At 36.4% G+C, this 27,433-nt stretch overlaps 1 protein-coding gene across 3 annotated transcripts; it reads right to left on the bottom strand.

The window, feature by feature from the left end:
* Positions 1-38: 38 nt before the first annotated feature.
* Positions 39-22,546, bottom strand: LOC114479089 (integrin beta-1-like). 3 transcript variants are annotated; one of them, XM_028472546.1, is made up of 16 exons: positions 22,357-22,546; positions 14,075-14,141; positions 12,491-12,576; positions 9,484-9,706; positions 8,876-9,046; positions 7,663-7,901; positions 7,425-7,580; positions 7,223-7,318; positions 7,041-7,130; positions 6,818-6,958; positions 6,253-6,455; positions 5,930-6,168; positions 5,629-5,851; positions 4,236-4,459; positions 3,950-4,116; positions 39-1,162 (listed from the first exon to the last, which is right to left on the bottom strand). In XM_028472546.1, exons 2-16 carry the CDS (start codon positions 14,139-14,141, stop codon positions 1,097-1,099), a joined length of 2,391 nt encoding a protein of 796 aa, XP_028328347.1. In that variant the 5' UTR covers positions 22,357-22,546; the 3' UTR covers positions 39-1,096. The 3 variants fall into 3 exon arrangements, with proteins under 3 accessions (XP_028328347.1, XP_028328349.1, XP_028328348.1); XM_028472548.1 differs by lacking the exons at positions 14,075-14,141; positions 22,357-22,546 and adding exons at positions 12,028-12,156; positions 12,264-12,314 and having other exon boundaries at positions 12,491-12,564; XM_028472547.1 differs by lacking the exons at positions 14,075-14,141; positions 22,357-22,546 and adding an exon at positions 12,028-12,314 and having other exon boundaries at positions 12,491-12,562.
* Positions 22,547-27,433: the final 4,887 nt, after the last annotated feature.

The raw sequence follows: 27,433 nt of genomic DNA, 5'->3' as shown, positions 1-27,433 counted from the left end.
AACACTAGACAGAAGACAAAAACAAAAAGACACTCGGACAATGGGAGAGAAAATCGTTTTGGAAATTTATTTAATAAATATAAAAAAAAAAAAAACTGAATTTTAAAAGTCGAAGTGGAGCAAAAAATAAAAAGGCACTTGAATGGTCTCAAATTTTGGCCTTTTGTTGTCGTTTTTTTTTGCATTAACCCAACAAAATAAATCATTCTTATCATTGTCACTACAAGGGATTGATTGTGGCACCACAGATTGTTGGGTCAAATAAAAAAAATAAAAAATAAAAAAAACCTGACCTTACTATAATTCATATCCAACAAGTTAAACAAAGCTTTTCATTACAACCAAACACAGTTAACAAGGCAGATTAATGGTGTTTTTGGCATTGTTGTGAGGAATAAAAAACCTGAGGTGGCTTCAAATTAAGCAAGTAAGACATAGAATTAAAAGAACATCTTTTCTTGAGCAGGTAAGATAATCCTATGTTTTTTAAAAAGATACATACAAATGATTGTTTAAGATTTCAACTTATAGAAAACATCATCAGCTCCAAGGCAGTGCTGTAAATACATTTATGGCTTTACAAATAACATTAAAATAAACTGTCAGTATATCACTAGCTGACGCTGCTACAAATGGAAAGTTCCATCCAAACAAACATTCAAAGTTTCTCGACTGTGATCACCTGTATTAGCGACTCAAACGCTCATTTGGAAAGAAATCTTCCTTTTGTTGCGCATCAACTTACACACTGCTCTCAAAACACTGATGGCTTCTGTTACAAAAAGCCCAGTTTGGCTTTTACAGTCAAATCTGTGGCTGAGAAACTACAGAACCTGCTCAAGTTTAAAAGATCTTATCAAACGCAGCAATAGATCGCACACATTTGTATTTGTACAAATATGTTGATGATGCACAGAAAAAAACTAAAATGTTAATAAAACAGACAGAGTAGCAAAAAACACTGCCATCATTTGGTGACTTTAAGAACAAAAACCAAAACAGTGAAGCTTTTAAAAAACCCGCCCCTTCCGCCATTCGTCCATCCCAGCCCATTCTCCTTCCCATACAGTGTTGTCACAGGAAAGCCAAAGCCTCATCATTTGCCCTCGTATTTTGGATTGACCACAGTTGTTACGGCGCTTTTGTAGATCGGATTTTCACCCTGAGGGTTAAAAAAAACAAAAAAAACAATGAATGGGTTAAAGAATATACTGGGATTTATCAGAACTCATAAAGAACAAGACTGAGGGCTTCACTCTGATTCTCTGTCAGCAAACTTTGACACACAAACGTCACTCTGGGCTAATCTGATCAATACAGCACAATTATTAGGAGTCGGGTTCACATTTAAGCCAAATTCAAGGTTCAACAGATCTCACAATTAATATTATAAAGAATGACATTAATACACTCCCTAGAGCTGGGCGATATTTCGAGACTCAAGATATATCAAGTTTTCTTTTTTGGCAATATAGATAATTATAATATCGCCTATATTGATATATATTTATTTTTTCTATAGCTTATTTTGTTTTAAAACACTTTTAGGAGTCGGTGCTTTCACTACATCTCAGAACAGCATTAAAAAACGCTAAAAGTGGCACGATTTGTGTCTGTGCGACATTTTGCAGCAGCAAATTTAACCCCAAATTGTCTTTCTTTCTTAATTTGAAGCAAAATTATAGAGATTTATATCGTATATATCGCCATTTAGAAAAAAAATATGGAGATAATGAGTTTCGGTCCATATCGCCCAGCACTACCACTCCCTGTGGGTACTCACTTTCCAAATATGCAGTTACTTTAAGGTTTATCATAGCAGCATAGGGTGACCATACGTGGTCAAGGTGATTGACTTGAGTAATCACTGATTTCAGATTTTTTAAGTCTCGGTTCCAAAGAGAAAAATACGTTTTTAAACCTTATGGACAATAACAACTATTTATCTACTATATAGTATTTTGCCGATGCAAAATAGATTCAAGAAAAACTTCTAATAGTTTGAATATGTCGATGGCACATGTGTCCAATTTTTTTGGAAATGAAAATCTGGTCACCTTATACCAGCAGCCATCGTGGTGCACACGTCAGATGAGTAAACACATGCGAGCACACAAAGCTCCATAGGCAATACAAACTTTGACTTATAAGGCAGTGGCTTTACTCCCATAGCTGGGATTGTGGAAGCGGTTAATGGGACTCTTGTATATAGAATTGCCTTGCTACCATCAGGGAGAACAGAAACATGTAACAGGAAGAGGAAGAAGAAAGGAAAGATAAGTAATAAGACAAAGAGCAAAAAGGTCATCACAGGACTTAAAAAATAACCACTAATATATATACAAATCTAATATAACTGTGCTTTACCTAAAGAGAACCAAATGTAAAGTGAATTTAGAATGACTGCAGTCGTATTTTAAATATAAAATTCATTAACGTCACACAGCATTGTTAAACGTGTGGTGAACTGTGAGTAACTGAGTAAATACGCTGTGTGACGCTGTGTTATAAGTGGATAAAAGAAGATAACTCACTAAACACCCGTCACACTGTCAGAAATTAGGGCAAAAGTTTCCAACAGTGGTCATATCCTGCACTTGACTTTCCTCTGCTTCATTGCCATATATGGGCATGCAGTATGTGTGCGTGGCCTGTAGGAGGCAGCACTGACTTCTGTAAAAGCCACTCCCTTGAATGAGCTCATTATCAGTGGGTGGTTTTCCTGCTGAAACACATCTTTGTAATAACAGTATTTAACTACTTTAGCCTTCAAAACCAGCACAGACTGCCTAAAATGAAACAACTATTAATAACTAAGGTTTAGATTTAGAACAGAGTTTTTCAACCTTGGGGTCGCGACCCCATGTGGGCTCGCTTGAAATATGTAGTATTTGAAAAAAAATGATTAAAATATTTTTGTAATTTTTAAAATCATTATTCTTTCTCAAATTGAACCACCACACACAATCTCAAACAACTGTATTCTATATTTGCACTTCCTCAAATATTAATCTAATGAAAAAAATACAGTATAAAGATTATTAAATAATAGTACAGTATTTTTTTTAAAATAAAATCATCACACACAATCTCAAACAACTGTATTCTATACTTCCTCAAATATATATATATATACAGTATATATATATATAAAAAAAAAAAAAGTATAAAGATATCTGTGCAGGCACATCTTGTCACTATAGTTCTACTTGTAACACTAACACAAATATGATCTAAAACTAATTCCAAAAAATAAAAAAAATGTCTCTGGGGTTGCCAGAAATTTGTGACATCAAAATGGGATCATGACCTAAAAAAAGGTTCTAAACCACTGATTTAGAAACATATTTAGTTACTTGGAAATTGAAAAGGCAAACATGTGTATAACGTTTTTGAGTATAGTAGAGGTTTTAAATTGATAGTGTATAGACTTTTTTGTACATTTTTTTGCAGCAAAAAAGGCCAAATTATTCACAAAATAGATTTATTTATAAGCAAATAACTAAATGGAACGATACTGCAGTAAAGCCAAAGATCAGTTTAATTCATGTCAACCAATTTCTATGATTTTCAGATGTTTTCCTAAACATATGGCCCAGACCCCAAAGCCATAAACGGAGGGTCCAATCAGACCCCTAGATTTCCTTTGTTTTACAAATGGTGATTCAATCCTATTTGTGATTACTTTTAGGCTAAAAAATATTGACAAAAAAAAGTTTTAACTTAACCAGGGAACTAATCAGTAAACATGAAATGTTGACACCATACACAGAGTGAGACAGTGACAATTGTTTTGTCTGTTTGTACTCAAGAGATTTAGGCACAATAACTCCATGGGATTCCTAAAATATTATTTTTTTTACTTGGTGGCAGAGAATAAACTAAGAATAACTGTTAAACTAAGTTAAAGCTGGCCATGGCCATGCTGCCAAGGGTTTGAGAAACTCACCGTGTCCCATTTGGCGTTCATCTTTTCTTTCTCAAATTTGGCAAATTCTCGCCGATCGTGGATGATCATCAGGAGCTTCCAGATCAGAAGGAGAGCGAGGCCAATTAGCACAATGCCAGCGACCACACCCGCCACAATGGGGATGATGTCAGGTCCTGGTGGGCACTCTGAAAGAAGAGAAAGTGAATCAGAAGAACATTAACGTCATAATTTGTGAGTTATCGGAACTAAAATCCCGATGAGCTACTCGATATTAACAGAGAGAACAAAGTGAGTGAGGTTCTACCTAGTGTCTCCACCACATAGACCTCCTTATTGTCGTTCCTGATGGCGTAGGTGTAGTAGAACCAGCAGTCGTTGGCGTCTCTCTCCTTGCAGTGTGTCAGGGGGAAGCTCTGGTCTGTGGGCTGAGGAAGTTTAGCCACTTTGATCAGCTGGAAGTAGCTGCAGTCCTGCTGACACGTGTCCTTCTTCTCACCAGCCTGGAAAGCTCGACACTGCACACAATCTCTGGAAACAGAAGATGAGGATTCAGTGTTGGGTTACATATCTTTTTAATTTCGTCCGATACAGGTAAGCACTCCGATTTTTCCATGGAAGCAAAAAACGGACAGAAAAAAACGGAATTTATGTTCTTAAATGAAAAAATAACATTAGACCTGTTTCTTTTTTTTAATTTTCATTTAAAATCGGGCCTTAACATGACACGGAAATGCACATTTTGGGACAATATCACACATTTATGCAATTTCTCACTGGAAAATGGGTGATTGAATGTCTAGAAAATGTGACAAATGGAAAAATATGTATCCAATTCCGCCAAAAACTTGTTACGGTTCAACCGGCGATCATGTTACCCTGTGACTGAAAATGAATGCAGTCTTCATCTTAAGTGTGTTTTTAATGTGCTGTGATGAACAAGTGGTTTTAGAATATTATGACTGCTTTTGAATCTAAAAAGGCTCTGGTACAAAACAGGTCTAGGTGTTGGTTTTTTAGTTTAACTGGTGATCATATCACCTGGTGACACGTCACAGCTTGCATTACACCTCCAAAGTGGGATTTTATGCTAACCGTGAGGGTGTTTTAGCGGTTGGCAGTAATTTGTTTCACGAACAAAGGTTTGGGACCATATCAGGCACTTCAATGATATTTTCCCCATAAAACGGGAGGTTGAGAGTGTAGCACTGTTGCTAACGTGACACGTTAAACTCTCAAAGTAATCTTGTGAAATTTCAGCGTAAACTTCCTGTTTTCTTAAGTCATCTAAATACTGTATTCTATTAACCCTCTTCAGCATGTTTGCTATGATGTTGGGAATTTTAAAGCCAGTAAAGTCAGCTAAACAGGGAAAGACGATGAAACGGAAACAAAATGGTAAATTTTAAAGAGGTAGTGGCCCAGAAATGGGTAAATCCTGAAACAGAAATGGGTAAATTTTGAAATGGAAATGCAGAGCCCCTACAGAGGCAGTTTTAAAAAATGGCTAGATGTGTAGCTCAACCATGTAAAACTTAATTATGAACATTTAAACCTGAGGGGAACCCAGAAGTATTTACTTTAAAAAAAAAAAAAAAAAAGCATCAACAGATTTGACACCAGTTTAAAAACAGATTCTTGGCATGCTTGGGTTGTGCAATTACTGAGGTTTTTAATGATTTAATCAAGTAAAAGCTCACTTGTGCTCAGCGCAGACACCGGGGCAGGTGGGGCAGATCTCACATGTTGGACCCTGGAATTTGGGATTCGTGCATTTGCAAACTCCACATTCACAGGTTCCACGGCCATTGCAGATTTGGCCATTCTTTGCGAGGCAGGTGGAGGTCTCCAAGGAACAATCGCACGCACTGCCTGTGTAGTTGGCATCGCAGATGCACTTTCTGCATTCACATCGCCCATGTCCTGGAAGACCAAAAACCCTTAATAATGAAGCCCCAACCAATCAGTGGCAGGCTTCTATATTGTGCTGTCATGGCTCACCTCCACACAGCTTGTTGTTGGAGCGGTCACAGTTAAAGTTGTCGCACTCACAGTACTTGCCGCTGTAGATCTCTGCAGGATTCTCTCGTTTCTTGCATTCGCATGTGCCGCACACGCAGTCTCCATTATTACTGCAGATATCTGTACCGTTATCTTTCCTGCAGTTTGCATCCAAGTCCTCTGTCCGCACTTCGTCTTTACTGCACTCACAGAGGCGCCCAATACGTCCATCGTTACACCTGGAAAAACAAAAGACAGATTGAGTTGACTTTTATAAAGAGGTGTTCAGAATTACAAGCTCACATCTCTGAAATTGATCTTACTTGCAGGCTCCACACTCAAAAGTTCCATTCCCCTCGTGGCACTTCTCGCTGTTGGGTTCTCCATCTGAAGCGCACTGACAGTCGCAGATGAAGTTTAGAACCACCTCCACCTCCTCGTTGAAGCCCAAGGGTTTTATTGTGATGACTTCAGGCTTGCCATGCGATGGACACTCTTTGGATTCGATGGAAATTTGAAAAGACACCTGAAAAACAAAGAGTCCACATGATTATCACCTCTAATTTTGTACAATTCTAGTCAAGGTTTACTAGCCTAAGAAGTACATACTTGTTGTCGTTAAACAGAAGTGATTTTTTCCCCCCTAAAAAGGATGCCATTAAGAAAAAAGTAACTTTCTTTTCTTCATGAAGCTTCACAAACATCTGTCCACTATGCTGTACTTTACTTTGTTCCCATAGAAATAAAAAGGGTTTAAATCCAATCTTGGCTCCAAATGTTTCCTTCTCATGTGAACAAACATTAGTGCATTAGTGTGCCGAGATAAGTAGAGCAGGAAAAGCAAAGCAGCCACAGAAGTTGGATGGATGATGGATGGCTCGTAATTACCTCGTCTCCGATGGAGATGTTGGAGCACTTCCTGCCATTCTCTCCAGTTCCGACAACACCGTTTTTACAGATGGACTTGTAAGTGATGGACACGCCCTCTGGCAGCCGCCCGTTTTCCAAAATCACCTCAGATGACAACGACTGCACCGAAAACGTACGAGTTCAAACAACCAATTACTCATTAGCAAATATACACTACAATTAAAGTTGCAGTTAGACCTACATTGTAAGCATCGATAATGAGTTTGATCACATTACTGGAATTGGAGGATAGTGTTCCAACAGCAGATTTAGGAATTAGATTTTTCAATTCCTGTAAAAAATAAGTGACAACAGACAGAGACATTTAAAAACGCAAATATGATAAAAAAAACAACATTTCTGTGAACAAGGTTCACGTCTTACCTTATAAACAGGCTGGAATTCTTCCGTTACAGCAAAGATGGTTTGAATGTTGTGGTCACTCAGTTTCTGGACCAGGTGAGCAATGGAGGGGTAGTCCTATCAAACAAACACATTAGTGTGAGAGTGCAGCTAATTACATATTTCATTCAGTCCAGTTGAATTGGATGCATTACTCACGATTAATAAATTATCATGAACTTACATAGTAGTGGCTCATGGTGTACATGTTGTTCTCCAGATGGCATTTCCCATCATTGGGCAAAACGATGCCGCCCAGTTTGCCGTCTCCAGCAAAATGGAAACCAGCATCGGTGGAAAACACCAGCAGACGAGTGACATTCCTCCAGCCTATTTGCTCCTAGGGTGAAGACAAAGAGATTCGGTATAAGTAAGATTATTCTAGCAAAACAAACACAAAAACAAAGGAACTTTCTTCTGACCTCACAGACTGCAACCTGCATGATGGCATCAAAGCCGCCCTCTGGAGAATCCAGGTTTCCTGAGATCTGCTGCCGACTGACCAGTCGATTGAATTCATCTCCCTTGTTCGTCAGCTTCAGGACATTCTTATAACTGAACGGACTGGTACAGTTTTGGTTCCCAGTGCAGGGATTAATGAGCCTGGCTGGTGTGGTGCTAATGTAAGGCATTACTGTCTTCTCAACAAAAGAACCGAAACCTTAAATTGGGGAGGGAAATAAATCATCTTAGTAACTGCAAAGCACATGTGTCCAACTTAAGGCCTGGGGCCCTTTAGAGCAGTGTTTCTCAAATGGGGGTATGTGTACCCCTAGGGGTACGCCATGGCACTACAGGGGGTACTTGAGACAGAGTGGAAAATGAACAAATGAAAGCATTAAAGATATGGGGTTCTATTATGTTTTTTTGTTTGTTAAAAACGATAATTATAATAATCATAGAAATGACCTTGATTAGAACATGAATTGAAAATACAAGGGTCAGGCTTGGTCCAACACCAGGCGGGAGATGACCGTAGATTATAAAAACTGTAGAAATAAATAAAATTTTATTCACTTATTTACAAAATGGGATTCTTTAAAATGTGTGTTATCACTCATTCATTCCATCAAATGCTCTATAGTTTTTTTCTCGCAGAATTCTGAGCAAATTGTTGTAGGACAAAGGGGGTACATGCATTCAAAAGAAAGAAAAAGGGGTACTTGAATCAAAAAAAAAATCGAGAAGCACTGCTTCAGAGCATCCATCTCAGCCCGCAGAAGGAAATAAAAGACAGAAAACATGAATCATTGTGCAAATGACTAAGTAATTCAGTTGTAGAAATCTCAGCCCCTCCAAATCAACAAATTCAATAAAATTAAATATTACACATGCTTAAATCACAAGATGGCAGTCATTTACATCAAGCATATTATTGAAAGAACTATTATTTCCAAAAACATCTGTGCCATACATATTTAATATATCATTTATACATGAAGAGAAAAAAAAAGCGCACTATAACATTTAAATTACTTGTTTTCCCACCTAAAATCTGCAGCCCACTTGAGATCAAACTTGTCCATATTTGGCCTCTGAATTAAAATTAGTTTGAAATGTCTAAAAGGACCTGTAATTTTTCAGGTCTTTAATAACTCTATTAAAAGTCACAAGAATGAAAGTGTTTTCACTCACCTATCCTGAAATCTGAAGTTATGACCTGCATTTCTCTCATGAGGTCGGTCCCAAGGTTCTTTACATTTTCCAAATCATCTTTCATGGAGAAGGAGAGGTCCATAAGGTAGTACAGGTCGATGGGGTAGTCCTCAGCACGCTTGAATTTCAAATCAAAAGTCTGAGGCTCGCCTAAAAAACCACAAAGAAACATGGATCCGTTACTTTAGTGTTGACTTGTTTAATTATACCATAACGTGTCATAATGGGATCCACATCATTTAGAAATGCACATTCATTAGAACCACGGAGAGAAGAAAATAAACATCAAGAAAGCCAATATACAGATGTATCGGGAAGTAGGGAAGACAAATAAAAAGAATGCAAAGGGGACAAATAAGAAGACAAAGAATAAAAAAATAAAGAAACACAGAAGACAAAGTAGATTGACAAGAAAAATAAGACAAAGACGAATGAGCATTAGAAGAAAACAAGAAACAAATGATAACACTTCAGATAAAGATGTAAAATAATAATAGAAAAAAAAAGGAAAATGGATGAAAACATTGTGCTTAAGTGTTGTGTCTTTTCTTGTCTCTCTTATTTTCTCTGAGGATTTGGCCTCTTACCTGATCTGAGCGTCAGCGTGAGTTTCTGAGGCTGTATCTGTGTGATCTGCTCAGGGTCCAGTTTCTCTGGCACATCCTTTTTGCGAATAGTGACGGGCTTGTTTTTGTTGATTTGGATGAGTCCGCGCGGGTTCTCAACTTTGGTCGGATCACAGCTTCTTTTCTTCAAGGACTCCAGATCATCACATCGAGCTGATTTGGACTCGCCCACAGTAAGAAAGTTCTACAAATGACAGTAAGGAGCCAGGATTGTGACCATTGTTTACCTTATTATTAACAACACATAATACCAAATACATTTTAGATCCAAACAGACATAATTAAAGGGCGTAAAAAGATTATGATCTATTCCTAGGACTGGCATACAGCGCTTACAGGAACAAATGAAGTTGACCAAACTCAAGTTATAATCCTACAAAAGCTCACAGTTTGACAGACAAATCCTAAAACCCTCTTTGATTTCAACACAAGGGGCCTGTACTATGAAGCGGGATAAATATATTCTGGATATCTCTCCGTTAGAGGGCTTCACTTTGTCAAACATTTGCAGTCACAGAGCAGCTATACTACAAAGGACTAAGAGTTTATCAACATGTATCAACACATAATCAACACTTAAGCCAAGTATTTCCAACCTGGCTGCATGCGCATTCACATAAATGGCGCATTGTGTGCAGCGTCTGACCAATCGCAAACATGGAAAAACCGTGCAGAGCAGTCTACATTACGCACCATGGAGAAACAGACAATTATTCTTGAAAAAAATGAAGAAATACTAAACTCTAAAAACCTACTCCTGACTAAATTAGCCGTTAAGCTTCAGTTACCATGGTGATTTACCCTATAAGAAGTTCACCGGTACATACAGAATAAATCCCAGAAGTTAGCGCACTAAGAGGAAATCCAGCTTCATAGTACAGGCCAAAAAACCCACCTCTGTGGTGGAAAGAGTTTATAAACAACTGGAGAGATCTCTGACATTACATGCTGCTGAAACCCTTTCATGTTTCAAACACCTGTGATCTGTCTGCTTTGTAGAACATAGTGAGACACAGCAGCCTGTGAAAAACAGAAACAGACTGGGAGACAGATGGGAATATAGATTGGATGCAAAGAATCTCATGGGACTCGTCATGCACAAATAATTCTGAGCTAATTCTTCCAAAGCCATGTGACCTCCTCAATGACTTGGAGGAGGTGGACACAGGAGGATGAGGAGGCACTGCAGGACAGCTTCAAGTCCACAGACTCTCATCCTCTCTACCTTCACCTTCCTTGGTCTTCTCTGTCTGCCACAGTGATCCCCCTGAACTTCACAACTTCTCCAATAAGCCCCTTCCCTTCCTCTTCAGTCATCATCCCCCCAGCCTCTCTTTGTCCTCAGGCCAGGTTAAACCACAGCTGGAGCAGCTACATCAAACAAATGTGTAGGAACCCAGATGGTCTCAGTCCCAGGGTCCTGAAGACCTAGGAGTATGTGTGTGTTTTGAGTTTGTCCTCAACTTGTATAATGTTTATTATATATTTGTGTTTCCATTTCTCTTCGTTTCCTTGTTGTGCTGCTGCGGTAATAAAAAGTATCAACATCAACGGTATTCTCCTTTTATGCAGTAGATGTTTTTACCTGAACTCATTCATCTGAGACCAATAAAAAGAAGAACACATGTTTTAACTTGAAAATTTAAAGAAGAATTCAGACAAATACACCCTTTTAGAAAGTTTAAAGCTACTGGCGACTTTTTAGCAAATAAATCCATAGTGTTGGTCTCATCATTAGTAAAAAACAATAACAATAACAATTTGCTCACAGTGATTGTTCTAGTTTGACCCCGGTATTTCCCATGACATCAAAAAAAGTAAAAACCCTTCTATGCTATCGTCTCCTAGACTCCACATCCCGCAATGCAATGCGTGAAACTTTTCAGAAAATGTCAATAAACGACAAACAAACTTTCTCGCGCAAACTACAACCTTTTACATCTTTTCTCAAGCAAATGATCCTCGATTTATAGTTCCATTAGGCTTACAATATTGATTTTCCAGGTACATTTTTTTTTGTCTCCAGCAGATTTAGGATTTGGTTCATGCAGCGAAATAAGACAGTAATTATACATTTCAGTTTAAAATTACTTAAGACATTTATTTGATGCATCGTTCCACATAAATGTGCTCCAACAGGTCAGATGTGCAGTATTATATTGTAACCATGACTGCATGAAAAAAAAAGCAGATGTGTCATGAATTCCTCAGATCAGTAGTGGATATCAGTGAGTGCTCTCAGACAAGATTGAACAGGAATGCAGCAGCTCTGTCTAATCATGTGTTCAGCTCTGAAGTAAACACATGCTCACAGCAAATCAAGCATCACCACTTTAAACACTTGATTTAACAGAATCAGTGTCAGCTTATACACATTAGAGCCACAGGTGGAGTATAGAATGTAAAAAAGATTTCTCCGTAGGTGTTCTGCCACACAGTAGTACCAATTGTGGAACCTGTATGGTTATTTTACAAAATAAATAAAAGGTAATGGATTTCTCTAACCTGCCATGTAGAATGTTGTTGATGTGTCAAAGTTTCAACCTTATGATTGTTGTCGCTTTTCTTGTCACACTGAGGTCTTCTTTTATGCTCAGTACTGCTTTACCTCCCCACAGTGAAGAGTTTTAGTGGCTACAGAAAGTGTGTAATTAAATGGTTTTTATCAAGCCTGAGTTTCAAGAAAAGACCAAAATTATGTGCACTGATGTTTACAAATGAAGGTGCAGCTGCTGAGTTACTTTGGTCTTTGGTCAAAGACTCTTGAATCTTTCAAACTCTTAGATTTCCTCCTTTAAAGTAAAATAAAAACCACAAGATTTACTAAAGAAATTAAAGCTATTATCCAAAAAGAACTTTAATTCAAGCAAAAAATTATTTTTGACAAGATTTCTCCATGACATCATGAACAAAATGATGAATCTCTCCAAGAAAGACCAAGACATTATATGTTACTTAAATAACTCACTTCGTCCGTGCACCATCCACACGCCTCGGAGACTTGGATGCATTCACCACATGACTGAGCGTTGGCCTTGATGCATATACTCCCCTCTGAAAGAGACAGCAGAGATTTTCCATTAGTTCACTAACGCAAAACAGCTTTTGGCTGCACAACAGACCCTCCTATTTCTTCAGAACACTGCATCATGCTGAGAAAAGCTGCAGGCCGCTCACCAAGTCATGACTTCACCAACAAAAAGCCTCAAGTCGCTTATCAACCAACTAATAAAATGCCATTCCGACACTGTAATACCACATAAACTATGAAAGTGATTTTTTCTTTTTTAAATATGCAGAGCCTTAAAGCCAAACCCAGAATATGTCACCTCCCTGATAGTTTTTTGGGACATCACAGGGTTTTTGCTCTTTTTATATATAAACTAAGGCTGAACGATTAATTATCTGTGGATAAAGTTGTTCTGTTGTTGTGGACGAGACCATCAATGCCAGGATTGTAGAGTTTGAAACATAGTAGGTTAATGATAACTTCTGATACATTGTCCATTTGCTTTTGTTTAATCACTATGGTCTGGAATGATGTCATTAGAATCATTTAAATTAGGTCAATTTAAATTAAGATGATCAAAACCTAATCAATAAACCTGTTCAGATTCAATAAACCATTGATCCCTGAGGTGGAATTGGGTGACATTAATGCTGTTCCCAATCCATGTCAGTACAACTTATATCTACCTTTTAATTGTATCTTACTTTATTTTTAACATACGTTTTTGTTCAATTATGGTTTTTATTTATTCATTAGCATTTATTTTGTTTCCTCACATGAGTTAAAAACAACTTTTCTGAAAAAAATGATGAATATTTCTAAAAAAAACGGAATTATGAAAAGATAAAACGCATTTGCATTAAAATGTATAAACAATTTTTAAAAATCGTAAATCGAATCGCAATCGCAGTATCAGTCAGAAAAATCCCTAATAGAAATTATCTTTTTTCTGTGCACATCATGGAAGTATTTATCCTGGGTTTGTTTTGTTTGATCCACAGTTTGGTGCATCAACATCAACATGAAGTTTGGTGTCATGTGCTCTTTAAAGCTGAGTTGCTTTATTTCTATTGGAAACAAGACACTGATGTGGTTGTAATGCCTAATACCAAACACGTGATGTTGATATGTAACTTTACAGTATATCCATATAAATACAACAACATGGGCCCTATTTTACAGCATAAAACAAAACAGAGCAGATACAAAAAAAAATTGAGTTTTTTATTCATCACAAAAGGGATTTCTATGAACTAAGAAAATTATACAACACAAAATATGAAGCTTTAAAAACCTATGTTCGCACCATACTTCCAAATTTAGATATTATTCAACAATAACAGCAGTTGATGTTTGCAAATATTTTTATTTGATATTATATATGCTGTAAATCAGAAATCTAACAGAATCAGAAAGAGCGAAAAAAAAATACAGATTTATATTCTAATTCTAGCAAAACTCCTTATTGAGAAAAAAAAACAGGCACCCATATGAAGATTTATTAGATTTATGACGTTGGCTTTTAGCTCTTTTTTTCCTTACCTTGTTGTGCCCGGCTGCCACCAAGGATGACCACTAAAAAAGCTATTGATAGTAACCGCAGAGCCATCTGTAAGAAAAAAACACAAAAACATTACAATCTCAATCAATTTATCTTCCCATTATAAAAGACCAAAAACATGTTTTGCACATACTTCAGCCTTTACATGAGCTGCATTAAAACGTGCAGAAAAGTAATTTGGTTTAACTGCATGGTTTAAATTAGCAATAATTCCAGGTATTTTGATGGTGAGTAACAAAGTCTGCATGTTAACTTTATATACGGTAAGTTGTTGGATCAATAGCAATGTGTGCACACCTCCTGTGTTTACAAGCAACACTTTTACAAAAAAGTTTGTCTTGTCCACAATAAAGACAATAATTAAACACTGGAAATAATGTCCAGCCTCATTCCTGGGGCTGCTACCTGGGGCATTTTATTGTTGAAGGACTGACCCACACTCAGGAAACACCAGCTGTTGGTTCTGCATTATATCCAAAACACATGCTCTCTAGAAGCAGCTCTTCACACAGCGTATGCATGTGTACTTTGGATATTTGTGTCTAAAGTATAACAGCTGTCTTGTAATGAATTTTACAGGTGAGCAGCAGCCACTGTGAAATGACCAACATTGTGCAATGTTTGAAACAATGGAAGTACACATTGCCAAATCAGAATGAGTAGCTGTAAAAAGCCTCAACAACAGCAAGAAACAAACAATTATTTGAACAGTCTACAAAACAAGAATAGAACGACTTCATACTATGGTAGAAAACTAAAGGTAATGGCTACATAACTAAGCTGTTTCCATATTTGGTATCTCTGCCCTTCAAACCTAACTGGCACACTTCCTCCACTGAATGACCACACACACCACACACCTGACCAAACCACAGTGTAGTACATTTTACAAGTTAAAAACTAACAAACATGCAGTAGTGTTAACTAAAAAACGATCAAAAAACAGTTATGCGTAATGTAAGTGGAGATTTTAAACATTTTAGTGCATATAGCTGTTATGGCTATCATATGCACTGTATTCCTGACAGAAAAAGCAAACTGTAATTAGGTTGTTCAAGATGGAAAATTAGGGTTTTTTACTTGCCTGGAAACAAAACAACAAGCCCCTCAAACAGAGGAAGTATATCAAAGAAAAGAAAATATACAATGTTTGAGGAAGACTGAACAAATCATCAAGCAAACATCATGACCAGCAGTCAGTGTGGTTCCATTCAATACCAAACAAGCACAAACTGTGGTTACTTTCGACATGTTTTAAGCTCCAACCCAACCATCATCAAGATAAGCTTTGTTTACAACGCTGAGGCTTTGCCTCCAAAAATACACACAACAAAACTACACAATATAATAGAAAAGCAGACCAAAGGACAACAAAAATACAAAAATGCCCATGTCTGATGTCTAACCATGCGATGACATCCTCCTATATGCTCAGATGAATGACGGCTAATGTTTCACATGCACATTTCACAGAAGTTGCACTTACACTTCATAAAAAAGTGCAAGCTGGGCGACTCTACCACCCCAATAAAATAAAAAAACACACACACACTTTAAAAATAATGACATTTAGCCAGTGAATGGCATCTAATCTGGGCTGATACACTTCTAAAAGTTAAATCCCAACATTGGTTCACCAAAAAATATCGAGGCATATATAGATTTTCATTTCCTGCTTCACACAGGGCCAAACAACAACACCTGGTAGCCAACAGTGACTTCCTTTGAAAGCCACAGTGAAAGCATTATAAACAGCACTGCAGCAGCCTTTCTTAGAGCCTAATATTTAGAGTAGAAAGAGTAAACTGTCTGAATGAATAATGGTTTCTGTAAGCGCTTTGAGTCCCCTCGAAAAAAGTGCAATATAAATCAAAGCCATTATTATTATTATTATTAATAATTATGGCTTATTACAGTCAGGCTGAAGAAGATACGAGGCAGACAAATCATCACTGCAATTCATCATCTAAAAATGAAAGCGGGACGAACCCTGCTATTTCAGAATAAGAGCATCTAACACTGTTTAGCTGCAGAGGATACAACACTTATCCTTTATTTACAACTAATCAAAAAACTGGAGTTTAAAAGTTAATGTTAATCATAAGAACTTTAGGTGATTATTGTATTTGGGATACGGTGAAAACATTACTTTGAAAAGGTAAAAACTAGATATTATGTTCTGGCTGTTAGAGCAAATCTCTGTTGATATTTTTGGATTTATACCCACAATTCAACGGTGAGAAGAGGGAGAGAAATAAAGCCAATACCATAACTCATGATCCGTCTCGCTCTTTTAAAAGCCAGACCAAACATTTCTCGACAGCTGTTGAGAAGACTTCAGAAACTGAAACTGGATCCTTTAAGGCTCCTACTGTTGACCCATCAGACAAGTCAGAGTCTGAACAATGTACGGTCTGAATAGATTAGAATCAGAGACTACAACTATCTTCTTGACGAAAAGGTCAAGGACACCTTTTAATACACATTTTCAGTCACTTAACCACAGAAATTAGTAGAAAGATTGGCTTCATTTCGAAACCAACAAAGAATGCAGAAAAAATTCCAGCATTTCAGGGGTCAGGGGGGTTAAAAACATGTCATGTCCTAAGCTGAGAGAATACTCTGAATGTTTTGTGTAGGCAGCTCCACATTTAACTTGATTTTCACTTTTTTATTTAAAAAAGAGAAAAAAGTTAAATATAAAATCTCAAGATCTTCCAAAGTGAAAACAAGTAACGCTCAGCACAAGCCAGCATTGTTCCTGCTTGAGGGGTGGGTCATCTGTAAGTCACCCCCAACAACCCCAGCAATGTTTGCCACCCGGTCAGTCAGTCAGTCAGCAGGCTAACAACTGCAACTGAAAGTCAAAGGTCACGCTCAGATCAATCATACTCAGATCATCTCAGTATAACTTCGTAACACCCTCCCTAAATATTACTGCTTATCGCTTTGGACAAACAAAGGTGAGGTGCTGAAGAGAAGAGAATACAAATGTAAATCATTATAAAAATGTGGTTGGATTTTAAGGACAAGGAGCTCATTACAAATTGGGCAAGTGTGGTGTGTCATTAGTCTCTCAAAATGTTTTCTCCTTTAGCCGTTTCTAGACCTCAAGTTTCCCATTATGCCAGTCTCAGTCCAAAGCCCAAATCCTGTGTTAGTCTTCACATATGACAATAAATCAATTGACTGAGCTGAACCAACTCAATATATGTAGGATAATTAAAGGCCCACATTTTTGGGTGTCAAATTTCCCAAATTCTGTTTCAGAGTTTACCCATTTTTGCGTCAGTTTGCCCATTTCTGTTTTGTTTCCGTTTCAATCGGCCTTCTCTAATCAGATGTCATTACTGTCTTTTAAACTTCCTCAAATTGAGTCATATTTACAGTGAAAATTTACATTTGAGTCCCTTTGTCCACTTGTTTACAGTGAAAAGCTTAGTGTAAATGTGTGATATTATGATTTATCCCAAAACATGCATGTGAAGGTATATTCCCTGTCATATTATAACGTATGCTTAATTTTGTTTAAATATAATAATGATTTAAAAAATAATAATAATGCTTTTTATTACTGGAAGTGGACTTCCGTGATCATGGAAAATCTTGTGCCCCTAGACACAGTAGGTTGTTTGGCAAAAACTATTTTAACTACATTTAACAGCAAACACAACATATGAAGCTAAATAAATTCAGTTAGGATTTATATCTTTATTGATGATACATTTACTACCAAAATTTGTAATATCTGGATTTTTGGTTTTACCACATGTGTAATCCTTTCAGCTAGCTTGTGTGTGCAGCTAGTTTCATCATCAACAACCAAGATTTCTGAATCAACAGCAATCAAAAGGCTATCAGGCAGTGAGAACAAGAGGGTGGTCTTTGTAAAACATCTTTACAATGTTTATGAACCAGGAAATTTAAATAATTGTGAAAAACATCAAATTGGTAAATCTAAATGCAGGACTGGATGTTAAAGACCACCAGCCCTGGCCCTCCTCAGAGAGATGAGATAATGCATTCCAGACTAACAAACTCCATACTGTGTCATGGAAACAGGACTCCAGTATGGGGAGATTTCCCCCCTAATTTGAACTTAGAGATGACTCATATTCAACCTTCTTTTAGTGTGTCAGCAAAGTGTCATTTAAGCAAGTGCAAAACTAAATTAGTGAGGAGGTTTAATGCATTTGTTTGTCTCAATACTTAACCTTTTAAAATAAAACTCCCAAGCTCAAGGGCCATTTTATTGCACTTTTTCGATTCGTTCAGTTGGATTTATCTGGGTTACGAGTGCAATCGAATGTAGCTTTAGTACACATTCAGAGCCGTAAATACAATACTACCAATGATCAGCTAAATAATTTAGGATTTTGGCCTTGGCTTCTTCATTTTTGGTTTCTGGCCAAGAATTTCCATTTCGGTGCATCCCTACATCCAACGTGTTGCAATGAATGGTAACAGAAAAATAGGGGTGTCCCAATCAGATATTGCTATCAGTCCGATATCAGCCAGAAAAGGAATATCGAATTTTATCGGAGTGCATCTAAAATCTCCGATACATATTACATTATATTTATTCAATTGTAGAATACTGTAGATATTGTGTTGAAGGTTAAAATGTATGTAACCAATTGGTTAATAATAAATGAGTCAGTTTTTCTCATTCCTACTGTTGCTGACTATTGTTCTCTGTTTGAGTAACATTACTTGATCAACCCTTTTCTAACATTCCACACTACAAAATAAGTAATAAACGTATGTATGATTTGTGCTGAAATCATATCGAATGAATATCGGTATCGGCCAATACTCAAGACTGCAATATCTGTATCCTATTGGAAATGAAAAAGTTGTATCGGGACATGCCTACAAAAAAGTAAAATGCCAAAACAAGAATACATTAACTTATAAGTGGAATTACAAATTGTAAATGTTTACATCTATAGCTATTAAATTGTGTTGTTTTATTCTTTAAAAGACTGGTAATGCGTTGCCTGTATCCTTTCGTTCATGGCTAAAACTAATTCTTGTGCAGTTATTGAATCATTCTCAACATTATTTATTATATATTAACTACACATTCACACTCATCCAAGTGACTCATATACGTAAAGTCTAGGGGTGAGTAATGCTGAGTGACCCTTCCCTGGATACACCTGGCTCCAGGCCAAACACTGCTTACTTAAACAGCACAACAACGTAACGAAGGGAAGTGACTCAGTGATGCACTGCGTTCCTGTCTGCTAGTCCCAACACACCTGCCCACATGTTAACAATTACCTGGCACACTGTCTAATAGCTTAACATCTATAGCTGAGGAGCACCATCAGTAATACGGATAAAAATTCATTAAATAATTTCTAAGATGATTTAAAAAAAAAAATAATAATAATTTTCCAGCAAGCAAGTATTAAACTGAGCTAGGGTTGGGGTCAATTAGAATTACATTATCAATTACAATTCAATTACGATTGCATTTTTTTCAATGACTAAAGTTAAATTACAATTAATCACATTTACTGAGCCTGAAATAATAATAAATACATTTCTGTTAGCATCTCTTATGATAACGAATGCTAAATCAGCTGTAAAATACACTAAAAACAAATTCCTATCATCTAATTTCTTTCCTATGAATTGGATACCTTGTTATTCTTCCTAATCAATGAAAATATAGGTTTTAATATTTTTGGTGTGGACATCTGAGCCTTTTTGGTCTCAGTATAGCCCTAGATTTCTTTCTTTTTTTCTTTTTTTTTTTTAAATGGAAAAATGTGGAAAAGCTTCATATAAAACATATTTTAATAATAGTTAATGCATATGCGTAGAACTGTAACATAGTTCCCCAGTTTTGCGTTACAATCCATTTTTTTTTTATATCTGAACTAAATTACAATTAAATTAAGGCAGCAACATATCTTTTAAATAACAATTACAATTAAAACTATGCCATAATTGTAATTAATTATCAGTTACAAAATTATAATTGACCCCAACCCTGAACAAAGCACATGCACGCAGCAATTTTTTTTTCCATACTATTGATTATATTGAGACATATCTGTGTGTAGACACATGAGAAAAGGTAAGTCCAACAACTAAAATGGTGTAAACATCAGAACTACACGAATTAATCAAATAAATCCAGTTTCTGGTGCATGGGCACAGGAACATCCCGTCACATATCAACAACACATGAATACAAAATGGTACTCACACTGTACACAAAATTATGAAGTTTGGGGGGCATTGCTGTAGAAGATCAAAGCTTTGTTTAATGCTGCGGTTGCTTTGTCATTACAAAGATTTCGGTGTATGCCATTTATAGCCAGTGATTACCGTACCATACAACAATTTACACCTGTTACAAAAACTGTTCCCCAACCTACAAGGACAGAAATTTGTACAATATCTAAATGAAATGTCTGTAAACCAGCTCATGTGGCGAGTAAAAAAGTCTCCCATTAGGCTCTCATTCTTTACAGGAAGTAAAGAAGGCAAGACTGCACTTGTAGGTTTGGATCCCAGCTGTGGGCAAGGCTCAAAGAGGCTGCTGATTCTGGTTAACCACTGTAATGCGTGCCAGCCTATAGGTAAGCTTTAAGGTCTGTGACCTCAACCACAGTTTATAAGTTGAAACAAACTGGAGTTTAGCTAAAAGGTCAAGGGTCAGTCGCACAGGTTTATTTTCATTTGTGCACACCAACAGTTCCCACGTAATTATTTATTTAGTGTTCAATTTCTGACATAAATCTAATAGAAAACACAAAAACTATGGTAGCTGTGGTATGAAGCATAGAACGTGACAGTTATGTGGATGAGTAGTGTCCTTTGCAATGAGTCTAACAGAGACTCATTGATATGTCATTGTTTTTGTCTCTATAATAAACAATACACTAGAGCTGAACAATGATATCACAAAGAGGCACTGATACATCTGAGGAACCATTTCAGATTCATTTTCCTAAATCCTCTGCAAAGTTTTAGGAAATAAGCACAGAAATGTACATTTTGAAACAGCTGTGCTCTTCCATTTTCACAGGGTGGTAACTACAAAAAAGGAAAAAAAATGACTTCAATCAAATTTCATTGAGATTTTCATAATTTTTCTTAATTATTATTATTATCTAAATATTTTCTCTTCAGCACAGCACCAGCAAAATATCTTTTTAGAGCGATCAGCGTCTCTGGGTCAGATAAGTGACATCCAGCCAATTCCAAATGCCTCCACTTCCTGATTATGGGTGCAACTTCCTGTGTGACCAAAAGACCATAAAATTGGCCCGGGACTGTTGATACGGAAACGTACATTTTACGGATCTTTTCTACATTATCGTAATGTGCCTGTGTGATAAAAAAAAAAATACATATACATAAAAAACATTTTAGGGTATTTCCTGGTTTAGGGTTAGGGCTAACATAAAAGGGTTAGTGGGGTAGATAAAAAATAAATACGAGCTAAAATAAAACTCACGGAACTTTGAGTCACGTGGTGACCTAAACTGGCCGATGAGGGGTGTTCCGTATGAATAGACAGGAACGGTCAACACTAATTCCAGTACCACACAAAAAACACCAAATACTGATTTTTGATCACAAAAGGCCTTGATTATACCATCTACATTCATAATCAAATAGTGTTCATTTAAGCTGTGACAGAAACAAAATTACTTTAATTCATAAGAGCATAATTTGTTTAAAAAAAATAAAAAAAAAAGTAGTCAAGAATTTAACTGATACCATTGCTATTACGCAGGAAGTTGACCCCAAAATATTCTAAAGTAGCACCTAAAAAATAAGAAATGAAAGTTATTCAGTAGAAAAATGTACAAAACCTCTTGGTGTTTATGTCTTAGTGTCAGAAACATTAGTAATAATGTCATTAATGAGTTATATAAATAGTTTAAAGCATGATAAAAAAGTTTTACTGTAGTATGGCTGTTAGTGCTAACTGTCCACATACTGCCCTCTTTGGTAGCAAAATGCAGCTACTTTTGCCCTACTTTCTGAAAACTTTCCTGTTCCTGGCAAAACTAAGCAAAGTTTAAATTCTACACAACCTTTTCTAGAAAAGTAACACTTTATGATGCCTGAGAGTAGATCTACCGACGTGTCTGTGTCGACTTGTTTTAGTTCCATCCACACCCAAAGTTTGCCCCACAGACAGACATTCCTCACGGCTTTGTCTTTCACTCCACATCCACTCATGCTAATGCTGTTAAATGGGACAAATTCAGTGTAAAATAACGGCACTCACCTTGGCTTGTTCCTCACAGACTTTTCCGAGGATTTTTTACAGGAACATTTGACGAGTAAAAACAGTCCTTAAATACAGGACACACAAAATAAAGTGGACACAGTTTAAGGTCCGCTTTGTTTTCGCTCATGAAGCCACAGAACAGACACGGACACGAAGCACGTAGACGAGAAGAGCCGATGAAACACGAGGGGGCGGAGCTAGTAGATGCTAATTTGCTTCTTCTTCTTCTCTGAGTATTTAATGGTAGCTTGCACCCTATTGTTTCACCACTGCCACCTTCTGGATTTTATCTCTCACCATCCTTTGTAACATAAATAAATAAATAAATAAATAAATAAATAAATAAATAAATAAATAAATAAATAAATAAATAAATAAATAAATAAATATTTTTTAAACCAGACGCATTCACACTGCAGTGCATTAAGATGTCTCGTTTTCTCCTCCTGCTTTTGCCATCTACCTTTAACATACAAAGTTTAGAATTAAAGTTTCGGAGCACGTCTGTTACACTGTTTTACAAATAAAGTATAACAGTGACACAACTTGTCACCAGAATTAAGGACAAGTTGTGCCAGCTCACATTTTTTGTTGACTGCATTTTATTTGAAGTAGATTTATATTTGGCAAAATGATCGTATAGAATACAGTTGATCAAGATTTTTTGATTTGAAAAAGAACAATAATTAATAATTTTTTTATTATCCATTTTTTTTGAAATTTCAGGGGACCCCATTTAAACTCCAGGCAATCCCACAAAGGTTGAAAAACAATGCCCTAATTGCTTTCATACCGAATTTATCATCACTAAGGAACTTTAAAGGTAATACTGCCTTCCTGTGGGCAATAGGATTATTGGTAAACTTTTTTTTGTTTTTTGTCATATTTTAATTTTTTCCCTCCTGTTTTCAATTCCTATCACATTGGAACCTCCAAAATTACCAAAGTAAAATCATTTAACCTTGTTCCTGGAGATGCTACTGTAGATGTTATTAATGGCAAAAACATAATCAGCCTACTACCTGATCCACGAACACCCAGTGATTACACAGGGATCATTGATGATCACTGACAAGATACAAGGATCACTAAATCCTGTTTACCACTACTTACCTATCAGATGAAAAAGTGGGTCAAATTGTATTCCAGAACTTACAGAATCATTACTGAAGTTATGTTTTATTTATTTGTAAAAATGGTACATATTTTTGTACAATTTTCTGACATCTTTTCTACATCTTTGTGTTTGAGAGTTCCTACCTTCCTCCTCTTAGTTTTCCACTTCCTTCAGACAATTGGGGACCCATGGACATTTGTTTCTATTATTGTTCTACATAAAGGTATATAATTAGTTTTACTTTTAGTTTATCACTGTATTTAGTCTACTATCAGTTTTTCTAGAAGGTAAATTAGAAAATAATTGACTTTCATGGAATGCAGTCGTTCTCAAAAGGGGGTACGAGATGGCACTACTGGGGGGTACGTAGGAAAAAGTGGACATTTAACAAAAGAAAGCAATAAAAATATGGAGTTTTATAATGTTTATCTTCAGTCAAAAATGATTATCATAATAATGATGTTGGAAATTATCTGGATTAGAACATGAACTGAAAATACAAGAGTCAGTCTTGGGCCAGAAATGATAAAAACTATAGGAATAAATCTATTCAGGGGGTAATAAATACTGTTTCTTTCCATTTATTTTTATATCATGAGATCATTTAAAATGTGTGTTAACACTATAGTATTCTGAGAAAATTATTGTAGTCAGACAAAGGGGGTACTTGGCTTCAGAAATAAAAGAGAGGGGGTACTTGGACCAAAAAAATGTGAAAAACTACTGATTTAATGTATATTTGAAACTCAAGAACTGCATGTCAGATTTAGAAAATAATCCCCCTGCCTATAAAGGTAGTCACTGGATAATAGGGAAGTGATGTTGGATTAGATTTTGGGGGGAAATTGTCCTCCAGCCTGTGGAATGCAAAAAAAAACACTTCACAATTTACAGCCGAACAGATTTTTGACTACAAATAATTAAAAAAAAAAAAAAAAAAAAAATGACACATATTTGCACTCACTGAGGTCATAAAACATCTCCATCTGACTGGGAAGGAAGCAGCGGAACGGTTTGTACTTAAAACATTTATTTGATCCAATTCTTTGGAATGTAATAGTCAATGATGAGTCTGCGACAACAGAGACGGATGAGTCTGGCTTGCTGACCAGATATTCCAAATACAAACAATACTTTAATCACATAAGGCCTCACTGATTTCCATTTTTTACCCCTACGTTCATGTTTTTTGTAGTTTTTTTTTTTTTTAATTCAGTTTTCCAGACGGCAAAAAACGACAGAAACCATAATGAAAATAAAAAACAACTTTCTCTTCATTACAAAGCGAAAGTTCAAACAATGGCACGTACATCAGTGACAGTACAAAAAAAAATAAAAAACCCAACAAGGTGATTAATATAGTGAGTAAATAAACTCAATACCTTTCCAGAGAGATGCGTGAAAGCCTTTTCGAGAATGAAAAGCATCTCTGTGAATCCAACATTTCAGTGCGATGATGGTGGCGTCATCTGAAACCTTTTTTTTTAATTTTTAAAAAAAAAGAAGCGACAATAACACTGTTCACTCCTTCCTCTCTTTTTCATAAATCAACATTATAAACACGTAGATTCTTTTAAATATATCAGTGCAACATTTGTTTTCACCTGGAGTGCTGCAGCATCCTTTGTTTTCACACACAGGAGCCTCCATATAAGAACAATTTAACAGCAATAAAAGATAAAAAGATAGATTTTATGCTCAATTCACACATCAAACTAAAAATGTCTAGATTTAAGATTTTTTTTTTTAATCTCATATACGACATGTGTCAAACTCAAGGCCCGGGGGCCAAATTAGGCCCTTTAGAGCATCAGATTCAATCAAATTAAAAAGATTAAAAATCATAGAAAAAACACTTTGTAAATGACCAATAATTAGATTCTAGACATCTCAGCCCTTCCAATTACAAAAAATCAATTAAAATCCACAATATTTGTAGAGCTCACTTTTCATTTTTAATCTGATATTATTGAAAGAGCTCCTAATTTTTCCAAAAAACTGGCAAATTTTCCTCAAATTATGTTTAACAATGAAATGTGTCGGACAATGTGAACCAGCTCTAAAGTGAAATAAAATAAATAAAAAACCTTCAGTCAGACTTTCCTTTTCACACATGGATAAAAAAAAAAAAGAAAAATAATTATCAGACTGTTGAATAGGATAAAGTGGGATCACCTCGTCTTACACCAACCCTGTAACTACAGCACATTCACGAGACGAGACGTAGGATTTGGAACAATCTTCATGTGAGCTGGAGGTCGTTTGCTGCCTCCTGATTGGCTCCCAGCCTGCTGGACACACCTCTGCTTTTTTTTTAATTTAAAAAAAAAAAAAAGTCTCTGTGGACCAATAAGCAGCGTTCTAACATGAATGTGAACCTGAAATTGTCTATTTTTTTTACCCTGTAGTAAATCGCTTCCTGTTTCAGAATTAGACCCTCTTTAAAACTCCTCCACGTGGAAAAATAATAATAAAAAAAAAAGGATGCTGCAGCACTGGTGTTTTTTTCTATAGAAAAGGGCGCTCAAATATATTAAAACCTATGTACAATACGCTGAATGTGTCATGTGCCATTAACAAATGAGGCATTCGGGGGGGGCTCCTACATGTTTCCCAACTGGAAAATACTGAGTCTTTTTTTCTTTCTCCACAGCCTCACCACCATCAGCTTGGATTGTAACAATTCCATATCGCCATTGGAGGCGTGAGGATCTACAGGTCGACACAGACATGGACAGCACATGACGAAAGTGAATCATAATCACAGTCTGGAAATGTAAGTTCTGACCACATAGGTGTTCACAATCTCTAGTGGGGAAAAAAGTCAGCCAATGGTACGACAACCAGCAACAAAAAACAACAAGGCAACAAAAATGTAAAAACAAAAAAAAAAAGGAGGAAAAAAGGCACTGTTGGAGCTAGACACGGTTCACACACACACACACACATGCACACACGCATACATTCCCACTTTTAATGCAGACCCACATGAATGAGTTTGGACTCTTTCCCACAATCAGAGGAACGTATGAGCAGCGAATGAGCAACACAGCTAACGTTCAGGAAGTCGGGCATCTGGTTAAGTTGTGACGTTTCTGTCCAGCAACACCAGTCGCCATATTTGTTTGGAGGTAAAACAACGTTAATGACGTTTTGACTCCCGTTTCACAATGCCGAAGAGCTGTTGTGTGTTTGGCTGTTCGTCCAATGTAGAAAATAATACAGATATCACTTTTTAAATCATCCCAAAATATAAAAAAAACAAAGAAAATGCTGGACGGATGGGTTTAAAAACTGTTCTCCAAAAACATCCCATTCCTACGTGTGCTCTCTTCATTTCATAACCGGTAAGTGAACAGTTAAGATCTGAAATGAGAATTGAGGATTTTAGGGGCATCTCGGTGGCTTTAGTTTTTATTCTAGATGGTAATATGTTGTATTCATATCACAGCACACTGTGATTATTGGCGCATAAGGATTTTACTGCACAATATTTCATAAAATGTGCTTCATCAGGCAAAGTTAGAATGGAAATATAATTTTAAACACCATGAAATTCCATGCATATAATAACTTAGCCTTATATCATCCCCTTGCCTCTTCTAGTAGTGTTTATTGATAGTTGTATGCTATACCGGGATGTATTGAAATAAAAATGTTTTTGTCATCGGACAAACAGGAGGCGAACAAGTTGGTTTCCCCCATTTCAAGATGGTGCCCGTTTATTTACTACCGCTAACGTCATCTGTGACATAAACCCGACTTCCCGAATGTTCTGTAAAATGATGCTAGCATCAGAAAGAAAACAACACAAAGTTTGACTTTAGCGTTCCAATGAAGTACATAAACAAGACTTTCATCTAGAATTGGTCTCAACACCAGCATGTGATTACATGAAGTCAACAAAGCACGGCGAAAAACAAATAAAATCCTTTAGTTTTCTTCTTCTTTGTTGTA

Source organism: Gouania willdenowi, chromosome 17 (genome assembly GCF_900634775.1).
Source record: "Gouania willdenowi chromosome 17, fGouWil2.1, whole genome shotgun sequence".
NCBI classification, from domain to species: domain Eukaryota; kingdom Metazoa; phylum Chordata; class Actinopteri; order Blenniiformes; family Gobiesocidae; genus Gouania; species Gouania willdenowi.
This window is presented reverse-complemented; position numbering and strand designations above follow the sequence as displayed.

What these genes read in the sequence shown, in the direction of transcription:
- LOC114479089 (XM_028472546.1), bottom strand. Translation starts at nt 14,141, where the DNA reads ATGGCTCTGCGGTTACTATCAATAGCTTTTTTAGTGGTCATCCTTGGT. An exon ending in TGCAGGTTGCAGTCTGTGAG is followed by an intron (nt 7,581 to 7,662) that starts GTCAGAAGAAAG and finishes TCTTCACCCTAG; the next exon opens with GAGCAAATAGGCTGGAGGAA. An exon ending in GGTGTCTGCGCTGAGCACAA is followed by an intron (nt 4,460 to 5,628) that starts GTGAGCTTTTAC and finishes TTCTGTTTCCAG; the next exon opens with AGATTGTGTGCAGTGTCGAG.